General features: G+C 39.3%; 1 protein-coding gene across 3 annotated transcripts in view; it reads left to right on the top strand.

Annotated features, from left to right (window-relative positions):
• The window catches only part of kdm4b (lysine (K)-specific demethylase 4B), a 453,216-nt gene that overhangs the window by 78,133 nt on the left and 361,237 nt on the right, over positions 1 to 13,846 (top strand). For all 3 annotated transcript variants that reach the window (XM_048559767.2, XM_059638447.1, XM_059638448.1), the window contains exons 2-4: positions 745 to 899; positions 4,864 to 5,039; positions 11,244 to 11,358. In XM_048559767.2, the coding sequence (XP_048415724.1) occupies positions 759 to 899; positions 4,864 to 5,039; positions 11,244 to 11,358 (432 nt within the window). In that variant the 5' untranslated portion in view covers positions 745 to 758. The remainder of the gene's footprint in view (positions 1 to 744; positions 900 to 4,863; positions 5,040 to 11,243; positions 11,359 to 13,846) is intronic.

Here is a 13,846-nt window from a genome sequence, read left to right as displayed (position 1 = left end):
TTGTTTGTTTATTTTATCACTTATAAAATAAGGTTATTTCAAATAATTGTTATTTAGTGTAAATTTTTATTTCTTTCCTTTTGTGTATTCTATTTTTAAAAGTACATTGACATTCTCTTATGAATATGTTTGGTGATGGACCGCAATAGTAACTAAATTGTGAAGATCAAACTTATCAGGGCAAATATTATTCTGCTATATGATTTGTCCAGTACTACCATCAACTCCGGATCATATCATTATCGTTTATTTTGTAATGTCTGTATTCTTTCTACTCAAATCAATAACTTCTCACTTCACTACACAAAACTTAATCTGCCAGTTGTCTGCTCATTCCACCGATGTGTTCATGTTATTTGAAATGTAAAACTATCCTCCTTGCACTTCACAATGCTTTCCAGTTTTGCAATGTATGCAAATTTGAGATTGTGCCCTGCATGCCAGGGCTAGGTCTAGGTCATTGATGTATATCTGGAAAAGCAAGTGTCCTAATGCTGACTTGTATGGAATTCCAGTATAAATCTCCCACCAGTCCCAAAAAGTGACTACTAACTGCACCTCTGGTTCAAGTCACTTAGCTAATTTCTTATCCATGTTGTGACTGTCCATTTTGTCTGTGAGCTCTGACTTTGCTCAGCAGTATGCTGTGAGTCTCTTTATCAAATTGCATATGTCTCCTTTTCTTCATAAGTTTTATTGTTGGTGGATGCAGGAGTATTTGATTAATTTCCTCTCTTGTTACAGAAATTTGCTTAACCATGGCAACGGAAAATCCGGGTCCTCCTAATCCAAATTGCAAGATCATGACCTTCCGTCCAACGGTGGAAGAGTTCAAAGATTTCAGGAAGTATATTGTATACATTGAATCCCAGGGAGCCCATAGAGCAGGACTGGCAAAGGTAACACGTTATACCTTTCAATTTAAGTTAGGGTTAGCCATTTAAGTACCTGGTCCAATGTGCAATTTATCTGGAAACTGATAATTTTGGAGCCACAAAGTAATATACTGAAATGATCCTCCCTATTCCTGAAATGTACAAGTAGCAGGAAAGACATTACAGCATGCTTATCAGCAGTAGATGACTTTAAATGAATTCAGTAGAATTTTCAAATCGATGAGTCCACTTTCTGATTCCTGATGACATTTCATAGTTTGTGTGCCAGCAGTAATTTATGATGACATTATAACTGACATTCACATTGCCGATCCCTTCTTGGCCCTTACTGCTTGTTCTCTCACTGTTTTCCAATATTGGAAAAAATCTACAACCAGAGATTTTGTCTTAAAATAAATTGCTTTTGTTTGGCGATGAATGAAGAGTGGGAAATCGTGTGCAGCAATTTTTCATTGTGATTTGTTCACAGTATGTGTTGTCTCACATAACACATTCTAAGAATTTTGGGGTTCATTGGAAAAATTCCCTTTTTAGCTATGGGGAATGTGTTTGCTTTTCAGGAATAATCTGTGAAATTACCTTACAAAAATGACTAACAGCCGATGTGCATTGGTATACTGATATGTACAAAGTGGATTTGCTTGTTTGTAACTTGTATACAATTTTTACAAAATGGAAACATCAGTTTTAACCTGTAATGCTACAAGTTTGTCAGTTCGTGTGCGTGAGGTGATGATTTGTGAGAGAGAAGTGGGTGGTGCTTGTGTTGATTGCCCCCTCTGCTGGTAGCTGTCTGAATTATGTAGTCAGTCCTTCAGCATGGAAACCTTCCAACCTTTCTGTCTAACTAGTCCACGTTGACCATGTTTCCGAACCAAACTAGTCCCACTTGCCTGCATTTAGCCCATATCCCTCCAACTTTGTATTCATGTGCTTGCACAAATGCCTTTTAAATGTTGTGACTCCAATTGCATGCGCCACTTCCTTTGGCAGTTCATTCCACGCACGAGCCACACTGTCTTAAAAAAGCTGCCTCACAAGTTTGTCCTAAATTTTTCTCCTCTCTCCTTTAAAAATGTGCCCCCGGTTTTGAGCTGTCCCCGGCCTAGGGGATAAAACCCTTACTATTCATCTTATCTATGCTCCTCAATCTCCTACAAGTAGTAACTCAAACCCTCTACTCCTGGCAACATCCTAGTAATTCTTTTCTGAACCATCTCCAATTTAATATCCTCCCTGTAGCAGGCCAACCAGAACTATACATAGCACTCCAGAAGGGGCCTCAGCAATGCCCTGTACAACCTCAACAATGACATCCCAGCTCCTATTCTCAAAGGTCTGAGCAATGAAGGCAAGCGTGCTAAACGCCTTAACCACCCTGTTTATATGTGACACCAGTTTCGAACTACATGTTGGAAAAATTCTTGTAAACACTCCCATGAAAATGTATTGAAATATTTTGTGTGTCTCAGCATTGATATACAGACAGATTTTACAAAAATTCCCTTTGAGGAAGGAATTACAAATAACTGGAAAATATAGAGTCAGGTGTAAGAGCACTGGTATGTGATGCTTCTGAAGGGTGGTTTGTCCATTCTAGCTGGTGCAAAATAGTTAATACCAGTAGATGTGCATATGTTTCTGAATTGTTTCATTTTTTCTTTTTGTTCTGTTATCTCAGACACTGATTTAGCTTATGAAATTTTCCATTGACCAGAGAAATGAAAATATGACAATATTTCACAAACCAAGAATATAACTTTGACAAACTAAAATCAGTATCAAGTTCACTCACTTGGTTACTCATACAATGTTTTCAATTCAAGTTGTTTCTGAAAATCACAACTTGTAAGTGAAAAGTAAAACATTAATTTTCAGTCAAGAGGGATCAAGTTTAAAACTGGTATTAAGTTCCATAGGGCATTACTTAGCAGAGGAAAATAGTAACATTATAACTACCCTCTAAATTGAAATACTACAAGACTTGTATTTTAAATGGTTAAATGTTACAGTTAAATCAAATAATTTATATGTTGAAGTATATTTATTTTATGTAAAATTTAGTAATTTACTTTTATAGTATTGCCTGTAGTGGACCCCCTGGGATTGGTGCTAGGGAGTGGAGTTGGTGGGGCTGGGGATACTGACCATATTCTGCACCATGGGTGCCTTTGCTGGGTGGGTTCTTGACTGTCTGATTGCATCCTCACTTTTTCTCCTGGCTGCATCAAGGGTGCTGAATTGTGTGCACTGCCTTTGCCTTGGGCAGCACAGTAGGTGGCTACACTGCTGCCTCACTGTGCTACGGACTCGGGTTCAATTTCATTCTGTGGCCACTGTCTGTGGAGTTTGCTTGTTCTCCCTGTGTCTGCGTGGGGTTCCTTCTGGTGCTCTGGTTTCCTCACATAGTCCAAAGATGTGCAGGTTACGTGGATTGGCCATGCTAAATTATCCATAGAGTCCAGTGATGTGCAGGTTAGGTGGATTGGTCATAGGAGGTGCAGAGTTGCAGGGATGGTGATCGGAGGGTCGGTGTGGACTTGTTGGGCCGAATGGCCTGTTTCAACACAACAAAGATTCTAGATGTTCACTGCCTCAATGTATTTCTGGACATTTGCTGCACCTTTACTTGCTGGCCGCTCAGGCCATTGGTGAAGTTGTGCTTCTTTGATGGCTGCTGGGCTTTTACCTTCCTCCTCTTCTACCTGACCAGCCTCTCTCTCTCCCTGTGGTATTGGCCAGATTTGCATAGTTTCGGTGGAGAATTGTAGTTTTTGGCTGCTGGGTAAGCATGGGGGAGCAGTTGGATTTTGTCCACTGGCTCACAGACTGCTGAGGGGGTCTTATGCTTTGAGCCATCACCTTGTGGGAAGAAGGGGTCTGCCATGATATGTGCCCTTGGGAATGTGGGCTGCCTGTTGGAAGGCTGGGGGAGACCTCCACTCAGGGAGAGAGAAATGGTGCCACTGGAGTCTGGTAAAGTTCTGTTGTAAACAGCATTAAATGAATCTTTCAGTACTCCGATTTCCAGTCCTGACTATTTAACGACATAGAGAAATGGTGCTAAAAGGGGAAATGTAAATGTAAAATTCCTCTGCAATAAACACCAGAAAATGTACCTGTTACTTTATTAATAATCATTGAAAGCCTCCCCTCACTTCATGCCACGTTTACATATCACATTCTCAGCAGGAATCTAGTTCTTTGTTTAAAGTTCCAAATTCCTCTCAGCATTAATAGGCCCTTTTCTCTCTGTCCCGTTAAGGTGACTCTTCAAGTATTCTTTTAAACAAAGACCCCTTCAGTCAATCTTCTAAGCATATTCAAATGGACTTTTAATAGTTAGCTCACGTGGTAGTGACTCTTTGGTTTTAACAAGCGTATTACTACTTGGACAAGGGAGCCAGCCATCCTCACCAGAACTCTGCTAGGAAGTTAAACCAGAAAGTTGTTTCTCCCTGCTTACGTTGGCAGCACTTGTTCTGGGTTGTGTTCCCCTTAACTGTTTAGTTGAATTTGAGAGTCTGTGAATCTGCATGCAACAGATACCTCATCTTTTAAAGTAAAGGTGATAAAATTCCCACCTTACTTCCAGTATGTTTTAACTGGTCCTCTTGCCCCCACAACAGTTAAGTCATATCGATTGGTTTCTCGGTAGATATTAGTGAAGTTATATGCATTTATCCCCAAGCAGATACTTTAGGTGGCTATATCCGCTCTCCAGTTTGCTGCATTTTACCTGGAATCAATAGAGATGGTTTAAAACATACTGTCTATTAAACTCCAGTGGTCCTAATGCCTTAACACAGAAATCTTCCTGCACCAGAGCATATAACTTATGCATTCGTATTCCTTTCCTGGGTTTTGAGACTCTGCTTCACTCATAGCCCACAGATCATTGATATATATTCTTGATATGAAATAACGATAGCTTTCTTTTGCTAAATGATTGATGCACTGCTTTCAGGTTATTCCCCCCAAGGAGTGGAAACCAAGAAAGTCATATGACGATATTGATGATATGACCATCCCAGCTCCAATTCAACAAGTAGTGACTGGCCAATCTGGGCTTTTCACACAGTACAACATTCAGAAGAAATCCATGACAGTTGGAGAGTACAGGAAGTTGGCCAACAGTGAAAAGTATGAAAACTTCTTTATAAATGAATGCACTACTAAACCTGTGAGAAGTTTGAACTGAATTTTTTTTTCGTGATCAAGATTGAGTTGGTAAAGGTAATGGAATGTTGAAGGATCAGTAAGATTCAAAGAATCAGGACAAAGTAAATTATGGAAAAGGCAACATTTGAAGGAGTGCACCTTAACTTTGATAATCTGGACATTATTGCTGAAACCTCATTTAATGGAATGCTTCAAAATGATTATGCAGTATATATCAGAAATATATATAAGATAATTAAGTACAAGTTAAGTAAATGATTTTCCCAATGGATAACTAGGCCAATTAAAATTGCAGTTGAAGGATGTTAAATTTCACCAAAGGAAGGTTGCTCTTTGTGTTCAAGCAGAGAAATTTTCTCAGGCCTTTAGAACAAATACTAATGGTGAAAAGAATACCGCTGGAATAAGTTTCAATATATTAGGTATAACGAAAGAAAAATCTGAAACTGTTATTGAAATAATAGTTGTTAAGCTGGAAGCTGACACTGTGAAATGATAAATATGACTATGAAATTGAATAAATTTTAAAAGTTTCATGGAGTGTTAACTCGGCAAAATAATGCTAACTTCTTACAAGTTTTGTTGTGTTTTAATATACTAGATTCTAGCTACTAAATTTTAACTGCCTTTTGAAGGATGGATCTTCAATAACCTGTCACTGGCTGATGTTCAGTTTTTATGGCATGTTCATGCTTCTGGGCAATTTTTGGATGCACTGCTTCAAGATGGCTAGAGGTGGCTAGCTGACTGTAGCGACGGTTAGCAAGTCAATAGTGCCAGTAGCACCTTGGGATTTGATGAGTTGTTTTCTTCTCTCCCTTTTGATTCTTAATAGCACCTTGCTGATGAGATAGTTGTTTGTGTACTGATGTCAAAGGGTTAAAGACTATTACTCACTGTGAGTTCGCCCCCTCAGTCTTTCAGGGTTTTCCCCCCTCCTTTTAAAAGGGGTTTTGCAGGGCTAAGTGATTGTAGATAGCTGTTACTGGATGCATTCTAGTGTCTATATATCAGAAACAGCCACTCCTTTTTTCACTTTCTTTGTGCAATTTAGGTGATTTTCTGCTGTACTACCCTGACAGAAGCCGTGGTCACCTGATTGAGAGTCCGAATGTTGTTGTCAAGCTGCTTTCCCTTACTCTAGATACTTTCATACTCCATTCCTTTTGAAATAAAAGTAATATTCCATTTGCCTTAGCTATTAAATTTGGATGTTAGCATTTTGCGGTTTATGGTTATCTAGGAAAGTTAGGACTCCAAAATCATCCTCCGAAAACCTTTTGCACTGTTTCTTTATTTAAAATAATAATATTTGGCTCCTCTATTCTTCCTGCCAGAGTGCATTTCCTCATTATATTCTATCAGCCAAGTTTTTGTCCACTTGCCTCACCTGTTTTATGTCCCTTTTTTGTCATCCACATCACTTGCCTTCCTACTTCCATTTATGACATCCTTAAACCTGGACATGGTACATTCACTGTCTTCATCCGCGTCATTAATAGATATTGTAAATAATTGTAGCCCCCGCACTAATCCCTGTACACCATGAGTTACAGGTTGCTCTCCTGAAAATGCAGTCCTCATCTCAACTCTCTTCCATTAGTTACCCAATCCTCTATCCATGTTTACGTATGACTTCTAACACACTGGTTTTGTATCTTAAGTAGCTTAATGTGTGGTACCTTGTCAAATGTCTTCTGGAATTCCAAATATATATTACATCCTCCTCTTCCCGTTTATCTATTCTGCTTGTTACCAGTACGAAGAATCCCTAGTAAATTTGTCAGGTGTGATTTTCCCCTTCCACAAGCCATGCTGACACTGTTTGATCAGTGTCGTGTCCCCACGAGGAGACAAGCATAACTTCGGTCCATGTGAGTACTGATGGCCACCCCTCCCTTTGACTTGATGAAAATGGGAGGAATTAAAAGACAAGTTGTTGAGGATGAACTTAGCCAAGTGGAGGGTGGTGGTGGTGGGTGCAGATGGCGCAGGCCTTTGCTCCAGGAAGAAACGGAGAGTTCTGTATCTTCGTGGGGTATGTGGAACATTCCTTTTCCAGTCCTATTCTGTCCCCCACCCACAACTTTCTCCAGTATCTTGATGATATCATTTGTGCTGCCTCACTCTCTTGGTTTGGAATTGGAAAAGTTCATTGATTTGTGTTTCCAGTTTCCACTGTGACTCCTTCCTTCCCTTCCTTGACATCTGTGTTTCAATTTCTGATAGACTGGCCGCTGATATCCACTATGAACCCATCGACTCCCATAGCTACCTGGACTGTACGTCCTCACTCCCAGCTTCCTGTGAAGACTGCATTCCATTCTCCCAGTTCTTCCAACTCGGTCGCATGTTCCAATGAGGCCAACTTCGACAAGGGAGCCTCTGAAATGTCCAGCATCTTACTCAAGGATTCCTCAGTACCATTGTTGTTAGGGTCCTCCACCAGGTTAGATCCATCTCCCACACTTGCACCCTCAGACCCTCTCTTTACTCCTGCAACAGCGATAGGATTGTCTTGCCCTTAACCAGCTTCCCATCTGCATCCAGGAGAACATCAGCTGTCATTTCTGCCACCACCAGCCATACATTCCCTTCCCCCCACCTGCTGCAGGGATAACTTCCCTCTGGATGCCCTGGTCCACTCTTACTTCACTCTCAACAACTCCCCACAGCACTTTACCCTTTTGGTGGTTGCAGGGTAATGCCAGCCCATTTACCTCCTTCCTCTTCAGTGTCCAAGGGCCCAAATATACCTTCCAGGTGAAGCAGCACTTCACCTACACTTCTCACACTTCAGTGTACTGCATTTGCTGCTCACAACATGTTCACCTGTATGCTGAGGAAACAAAACGTAGATTGGGTGACTGTTTCACAGAGCAGCTATGTTCTGTCTGCAAAAAAACCGAGCTCCCAGCTGCCTGCCACTTTAACACCCCACTCTGTTCCCTGGCCAACATCTCTGTCTCAGGCTTGGTACAGAGTACCAGCAAAGCTCAGTGCAACCTGGAAGAACAACACGTCACTTGCAGCTTGGGGACCCTGTGGCCCTCCGGACTCAATATGGAGTTCAGTAATTGTAGGGCCTAAACTCTCCCATGTCCTCGTCCCCGTCCCAAACAAAGCAGGCCTTGTTATCTCTCAGTCTGCCATTTCACACTACCTATTGTTAGTCACTAACAGCCTCCATTTAAAAGCTGTTCACTCCTTTGCCTGTCCAACTCTTTTTATCTTTCTCTTTAGGGTCTATTGCCACCTATTATTTATCCCTTAACCACCCCCCCCCCCCAAGCCCCACCCATCATTTGCATAGAAACCCACCTATCAGTTCTGAGGAAGGATCACTTGACCTGAAACATTAACTCTGATTTCTCAGTTGCTGCCAACCTGCTGAACTTTTCCAGCAACTTCTGTTTTCATTTTATTCTTTGAGGGGCCTAATATTCATTTTGGCTTCTGTCTTCATTTTCATATGTTTAAAGAAGCTCTTGCTGTCCCTCTTGATATTACTTGCTAGATTAACTTTTCAGTCTTTCTTATTTTTTGGCCCATTCACAGAGCAAAAATTCATCCCCGGGATGTTGAGTTTCCCTTGGCAGCTCGTCATGATTTAGCTTAGTGGAAAATTTGATTAACACAGGACCTGCATCAATGAAATGGTGTTTTTTTTTGCTTTTTAGAAAAAGCCATTGTGGAAACCTGTGGGATATTGGCTGCCTCCATTGTAATCGCTAGGAAGTGGTATGGTTCTGCAAGCTCCAGCTCTCGGATGTTATCCTGGCTGATAGCTGGCAATCATCAATAAGATTAACTGAAAAAAAGTGATTTTTCTTTTGATCTGAGCTAGTTTACTGAGAGATGTTGCTCATGTGTGGTAAAGGTCGTTGTCTGAACTTCAATGTAACTTCTCGTCTGAAGGATATACACACTGTATGACAATAAATCTCCCATTATTGAATGTGCATTTCAGTCTAGATTAGGCATTTGTCTTTGGCTGCGTGACTGAAGCTGCAGCTATTTGACCCAGAAATAAGAGTTAACACTGGAAGTTTACAAAGAATACATTTGTCAAACTCACGATCCACTCATATCTATAATAGTTTCACTAGATTTTAAATATTGTAGCAGGCAGAAACATTTTATTTTGTGTTCTTGCTTTTCAATACAACTAGATCTATAATTGGCACCAACCATTGCCCTTTGATGAATTTACTATCTGTTTTACATGTAATTAGTTGTTTTATGTGTAATTTAATAAATACCCACTAAGTATTTAGAAAAGCAAGGTTAAAGCTTAACCAAACCCTTTGTCTTGAGGACATTATAACTAAAACAGGTATTGAAACTCTGTGATATAACTTGATCGGTCAGACAGTATGTATTTTGTTTGTTCAGAGTAATTCTGAATAGATGGCCTGTATCTTCATAATAAAGAAGCCATTATTCGTTTAGATAGTTGGAAGGTTAACATGATACATTTTAACTGTAACAGACTGGAACCACTACCTGCTAAACCCCATTTTTGTAGACAACTTAACGTGCTAAATTACAGAACTGAACTTTCCTCTTTTAGCACAACCATACCGTGCAGCTCAGAGGTACACTTTAAATTGCCCCTAAAATGGTCATGCAATTTTCCAGCCAGGACTCTTTGGTGAGTATTGGGGTTTACTTCCAATCCTAGTTTTTAAATCCCAGAGCTCTTTAATGGACATTTTTCATGGAGATTCTCTCTCTGGTACAAGCTGGGTGAATTTTTGAGCCTTATTTCAAATCATCTTGAATTTGGTTTTTGTTTTCAGTCTGGACATGAGCTCCTGCTCTCAATCTGTGTGATAAGACACAGGGATTTTCACTTCCAGTAGATCTCCCTTTCCTGGAGTTTGGCATATTGGCTTATCTGAGAGTTTTGTGTGATTACATATGATATATTGCACTTGAATCTTATTCCAGTATTTCTTACCTAAATGTACTATCATAGCATTTATTCCTTTCTTTCTCAGCTGCTTTTCTATTTTTTCCCTTAAATGTATGTCCACTATTCACTTCAACCGTTCCCTTTGGGGTTAGATCTATTGCACATGTGGTGGCTAATCAGCCTGGATGCTAATGAGTGTGGATGCAAACTAAATGGTCTGTTTCTGTTTTGTAATTCCTGCATTCTATTTATCAGAGAAGGGTTCTAAGTCTTCCTGACCAAGAATACCTTGGAAATTCTTTGTCTGAAAACTCCTGTTCATGGCAACAAGAGTTGTATAGCTCTTAGCCGCAAGTATCCGATGTTGCTTAGCCAGCATTTGAATGTCAAACTCTTTTACCTTGGAAGTAAATGGAGATTTAAAGTATAACTTTTCTTGCAAAATGACATTCTTAAACCTTCTTGTGAGCTTGGAGAAAATTATTTGAATGGAGAAAGACCGCAGAAAGCATCAGAACACGGGGATTACGGAGTTCTTGGCAATGAATCGCAAAAAGCTAGCATTCAAGTTCAGGGAATAGGGAAGACAAATGGAGTGTTGGCCTTTTATTTCAAAGGGAATAAAAGTATAGAGGCTTTATAAAAACTAGACAAGATACTAGTCAGATTGCAGCTGGAAGACCGTGAACAGTTTTGTGCTCCTTTGTCTTAGTAAATCTACTGGCATTAGAGGCATTGAGTTGACCAGCTTGATACCAGGTATAGAAGGGACAGCCATAAGAGAAGAAGTTGAGTAGATCGGGCTTGTACTTGTTGGCATATAAAAGAAAGAGAGGTGATTTTATCGAAACATAGAAGATGCATGGGGGATTTGGCAGGGTAGATGGAGAGATTCCACATCTTGTAGGAAAGCCAAGAACCGTAGGAGACAATCTCAGAATAAAGAGGTTGCACATTTTAAGATAGTGATGAGAGTTGTGAATTTGTGGAATGTGTGACGACAGAGGGGTGTTGGATGTATTAAAGGCTGAGAAAGGAAGATTTTTTAAATCATTAATGGATTCAAAGTTTAAGGGGAAAAGACTCATTGAATGGAGAGAAGACGCAATGAGCTAAATGGCCTACTTGTCTTATGGTCTCCCTATATATTTATCAATTTTTTTTCTCCCTCACTTCTTCAGCATTTCAACACACAGCTGTGTTTTTAAAGAAAAGTGTAAAATTAGTTTCTAACTTTTCCCTTTCAGATATTGTACACCACGGCACATGGATTTTGATGACCTTGAGCGCAAATACTGGAAGAATCTAACGTTTGTGTCTCCTATCTATGGAGCTGATATCAGTGGTTCTCTGTATGATAATGTAAGTAATAAAACTGTCTTGAAGAAGTGTACAAATCTTTTTCAGCAAAATGTTGATTTTTAATTTTCAGTAGAAGGTTATGAATTGTGATAGCACCTCATTTGGGGCAGTAATTTCTCTCTGCTGCTAGGGCTTTCATTCCTTTCACTCGCTTGGTGTGAGGTGGTAACATACCTTGCAAATTGTACTTTTCAGTGAACATATTAACTGCCTCAGTTATGAACTGTTGTTCTGAGAAATATTGTGTGTTAGGCAATAGTTAAATGTTCCTTTATGGTAAGGAGAAAGTATGGTAAGGCATTGCCTATGGAAACCTATATTAACTGTCTGCATGAAGCAGGGACTTTGACTTTGGCCTGTACAAATTAGGTGGGAGAAAAAGAAAAACTGACAAATGAAGCATTGTCGGTTATTTGAGGCCTGAGAGGAGTATACAAATCAACAATACAGATGCTACTTTGAATTCCCAACTTGTGCTATCAGCTGCTGTAATATGGATACTCCAGATAATATCCATACTGATACGAACTGTTCTGGAAAACTGTAAAGAAAATCTGATAGTCTAAAATCAAAAAGTGCTGGAAGTGGAAATTTTAAAATGGGCAGCCAGATTAACTTTTTGAGGAATGGCCAAATCCCAAAACTCAATAAATTACTCCATACAACTTGTTCTCACTGCCTGTTCTCTTAGACATGCTGATGAGTCTGCTGCATAGTTTCAATATTTTGGAAATGAAATTAGCCTCTGATCTAACGATCCAAAAGTAGTAAACCTAACACATCAGGCTTGGTAAAGAGGTACGTAAAAATAAGAAGTAACAGTGTATTGTTCTGAATGCCAGTGGCCTCTCTGTGTACTGTTTTTGAATATATAAGCTGGCAAAGAATTTGGAAGAGAATTTCTCAATTGCTGTGTGGAGCCGTTCAGACAGAAGCTGCAGCAACGTAATGACAATTGACAGCATAATTCAATATGTACGACAATAAAAGAACTTGCATGGCAAAAACTGATCAAATTTTTCAGACATGTAAGGTTTTTGAACAAAAAATTACGGATTCCTCAATTTTTAACTTGTTCATCCTTGTATATGCTTTTTCTTTTTCCTCTTTTTCCATAGTGATGAGATATGAGGATAGGAAACAGAATATTTTCTGATTTCAAGTTTGTTTTCTTTCCCTGCCCTCGCGACATTGCTCACACTATGAAGCTTCACAGGTTCATCATGTATGGATGTTTCCACTTGTAGGTCAGACACAGTGCAAGTTGACTATAACTTTTTTTTTCACAGTGGAAAATTGAACTGTAAACAAAAAGTATAGTGTGCGTAGTTTCATGTGGCGGTATATATTTAGATTTAGATATGACATGAAAGGATGTTTTCTAACTTTTTTAAAGAGTGTGCGTAGTCATTGAGGCAAACAGTAGACTTGTCAGTGGCTAAATAGAATTCTTTAAGCTCTCTTTCAGATTTAGTCAGGAGCACTCCTTGATAATGAGAGTCCTTGTTTTTACTGCACTACAGCTTAGCTTGGGTGGCTATTGCAACCCCTCTGCCATTTAGGTGCTGTAAAGAGGTCTTGACTAGACTGGATTATCATGGTCCATTATCATGGTGTGACATCAAATCCAGTCTCCATTTCAGTCAGCAAAACAAACAATCTCTTCCTACCAACTTCTTCTTTAAAGAAATATTAGACATAGCAACAGAAGTAGGCCATTCAGCCACTTGAGTCTGCGGTCCTTTTATTTGGATCATGGCTGTTCTGCTAATCCTCAACTTTATTTCCATGCCATATCCTCGTAACACTAGTTCCGTTAACTTAAGTAGCAAGTTCTTGTTGACTCTTAATTGTTCATGAATTTCTACTATAATCTAGATCTTGGAAGCACAACATACATTCTTATCAATTTTTTAATATTGATTATTGTACTTCTCAATTTTTGTGCCCCTTTCTCTAGCATGTGCCTTTTTAAAAAAAAATCTTTACTAGGATGTGTATTGTTGGGAAAGCCAGCATTTGTTGCCTATCCCTATTTGCCTTTGAACTAAGTGGCTTGCGAGGTTATTTTAGAGGGCAATTAAGAATCAACCACATTGCTGTAGGTCTGGACTCATCTGTAGAACAGGTAAGGATGGCAAATTTCCTTCCCGAAAGAACATCAGTGAATCAGATGGGTTTTTATGCAATTGATAACTTCATGGCACTGACCAGATTTAATTTCCAGATCTTTAATTGATTTTATTTATTAATTGTATTTAAATTTTACTGTCTTGTTTTCAACATTTTTTGCATTATTTTTTAGATAGAACCCAGATGTTTCCCTGAGGTGATAGAGGTCCTTAATGTCGAGTCATTGACGTTTTGATCAGGATTTAAAATAAACAATTTTAATTAATCTTGTAAAGTTGAACTGGGGGAGAATGGTTAATTTGTGAAGGGGTTGTATTGGTGTAGATTTGGATTCCCTTTTGTTTCCTGGCTAAAG

Source organism: Stegostoma tigrinum, chromosome 30 (genome assembly GCF_030684315.1).
Source record: "Stegostoma tigrinum isolate sSteTig4 chromosome 30, sSteTig4.hap1, whole genome shotgun sequence".
Taxonomy (NCBI): Eukaryota; Metazoa; Chordata; class Chondrichthyes; order Orectolobiformes; family Stegostomatidae; genus Stegostoma; species Stegostoma tigrinum.
Note: the sequence above shows the minus strand (reverse complement) of the source record. Positions and strands in the feature narration are given on the sequence as shown.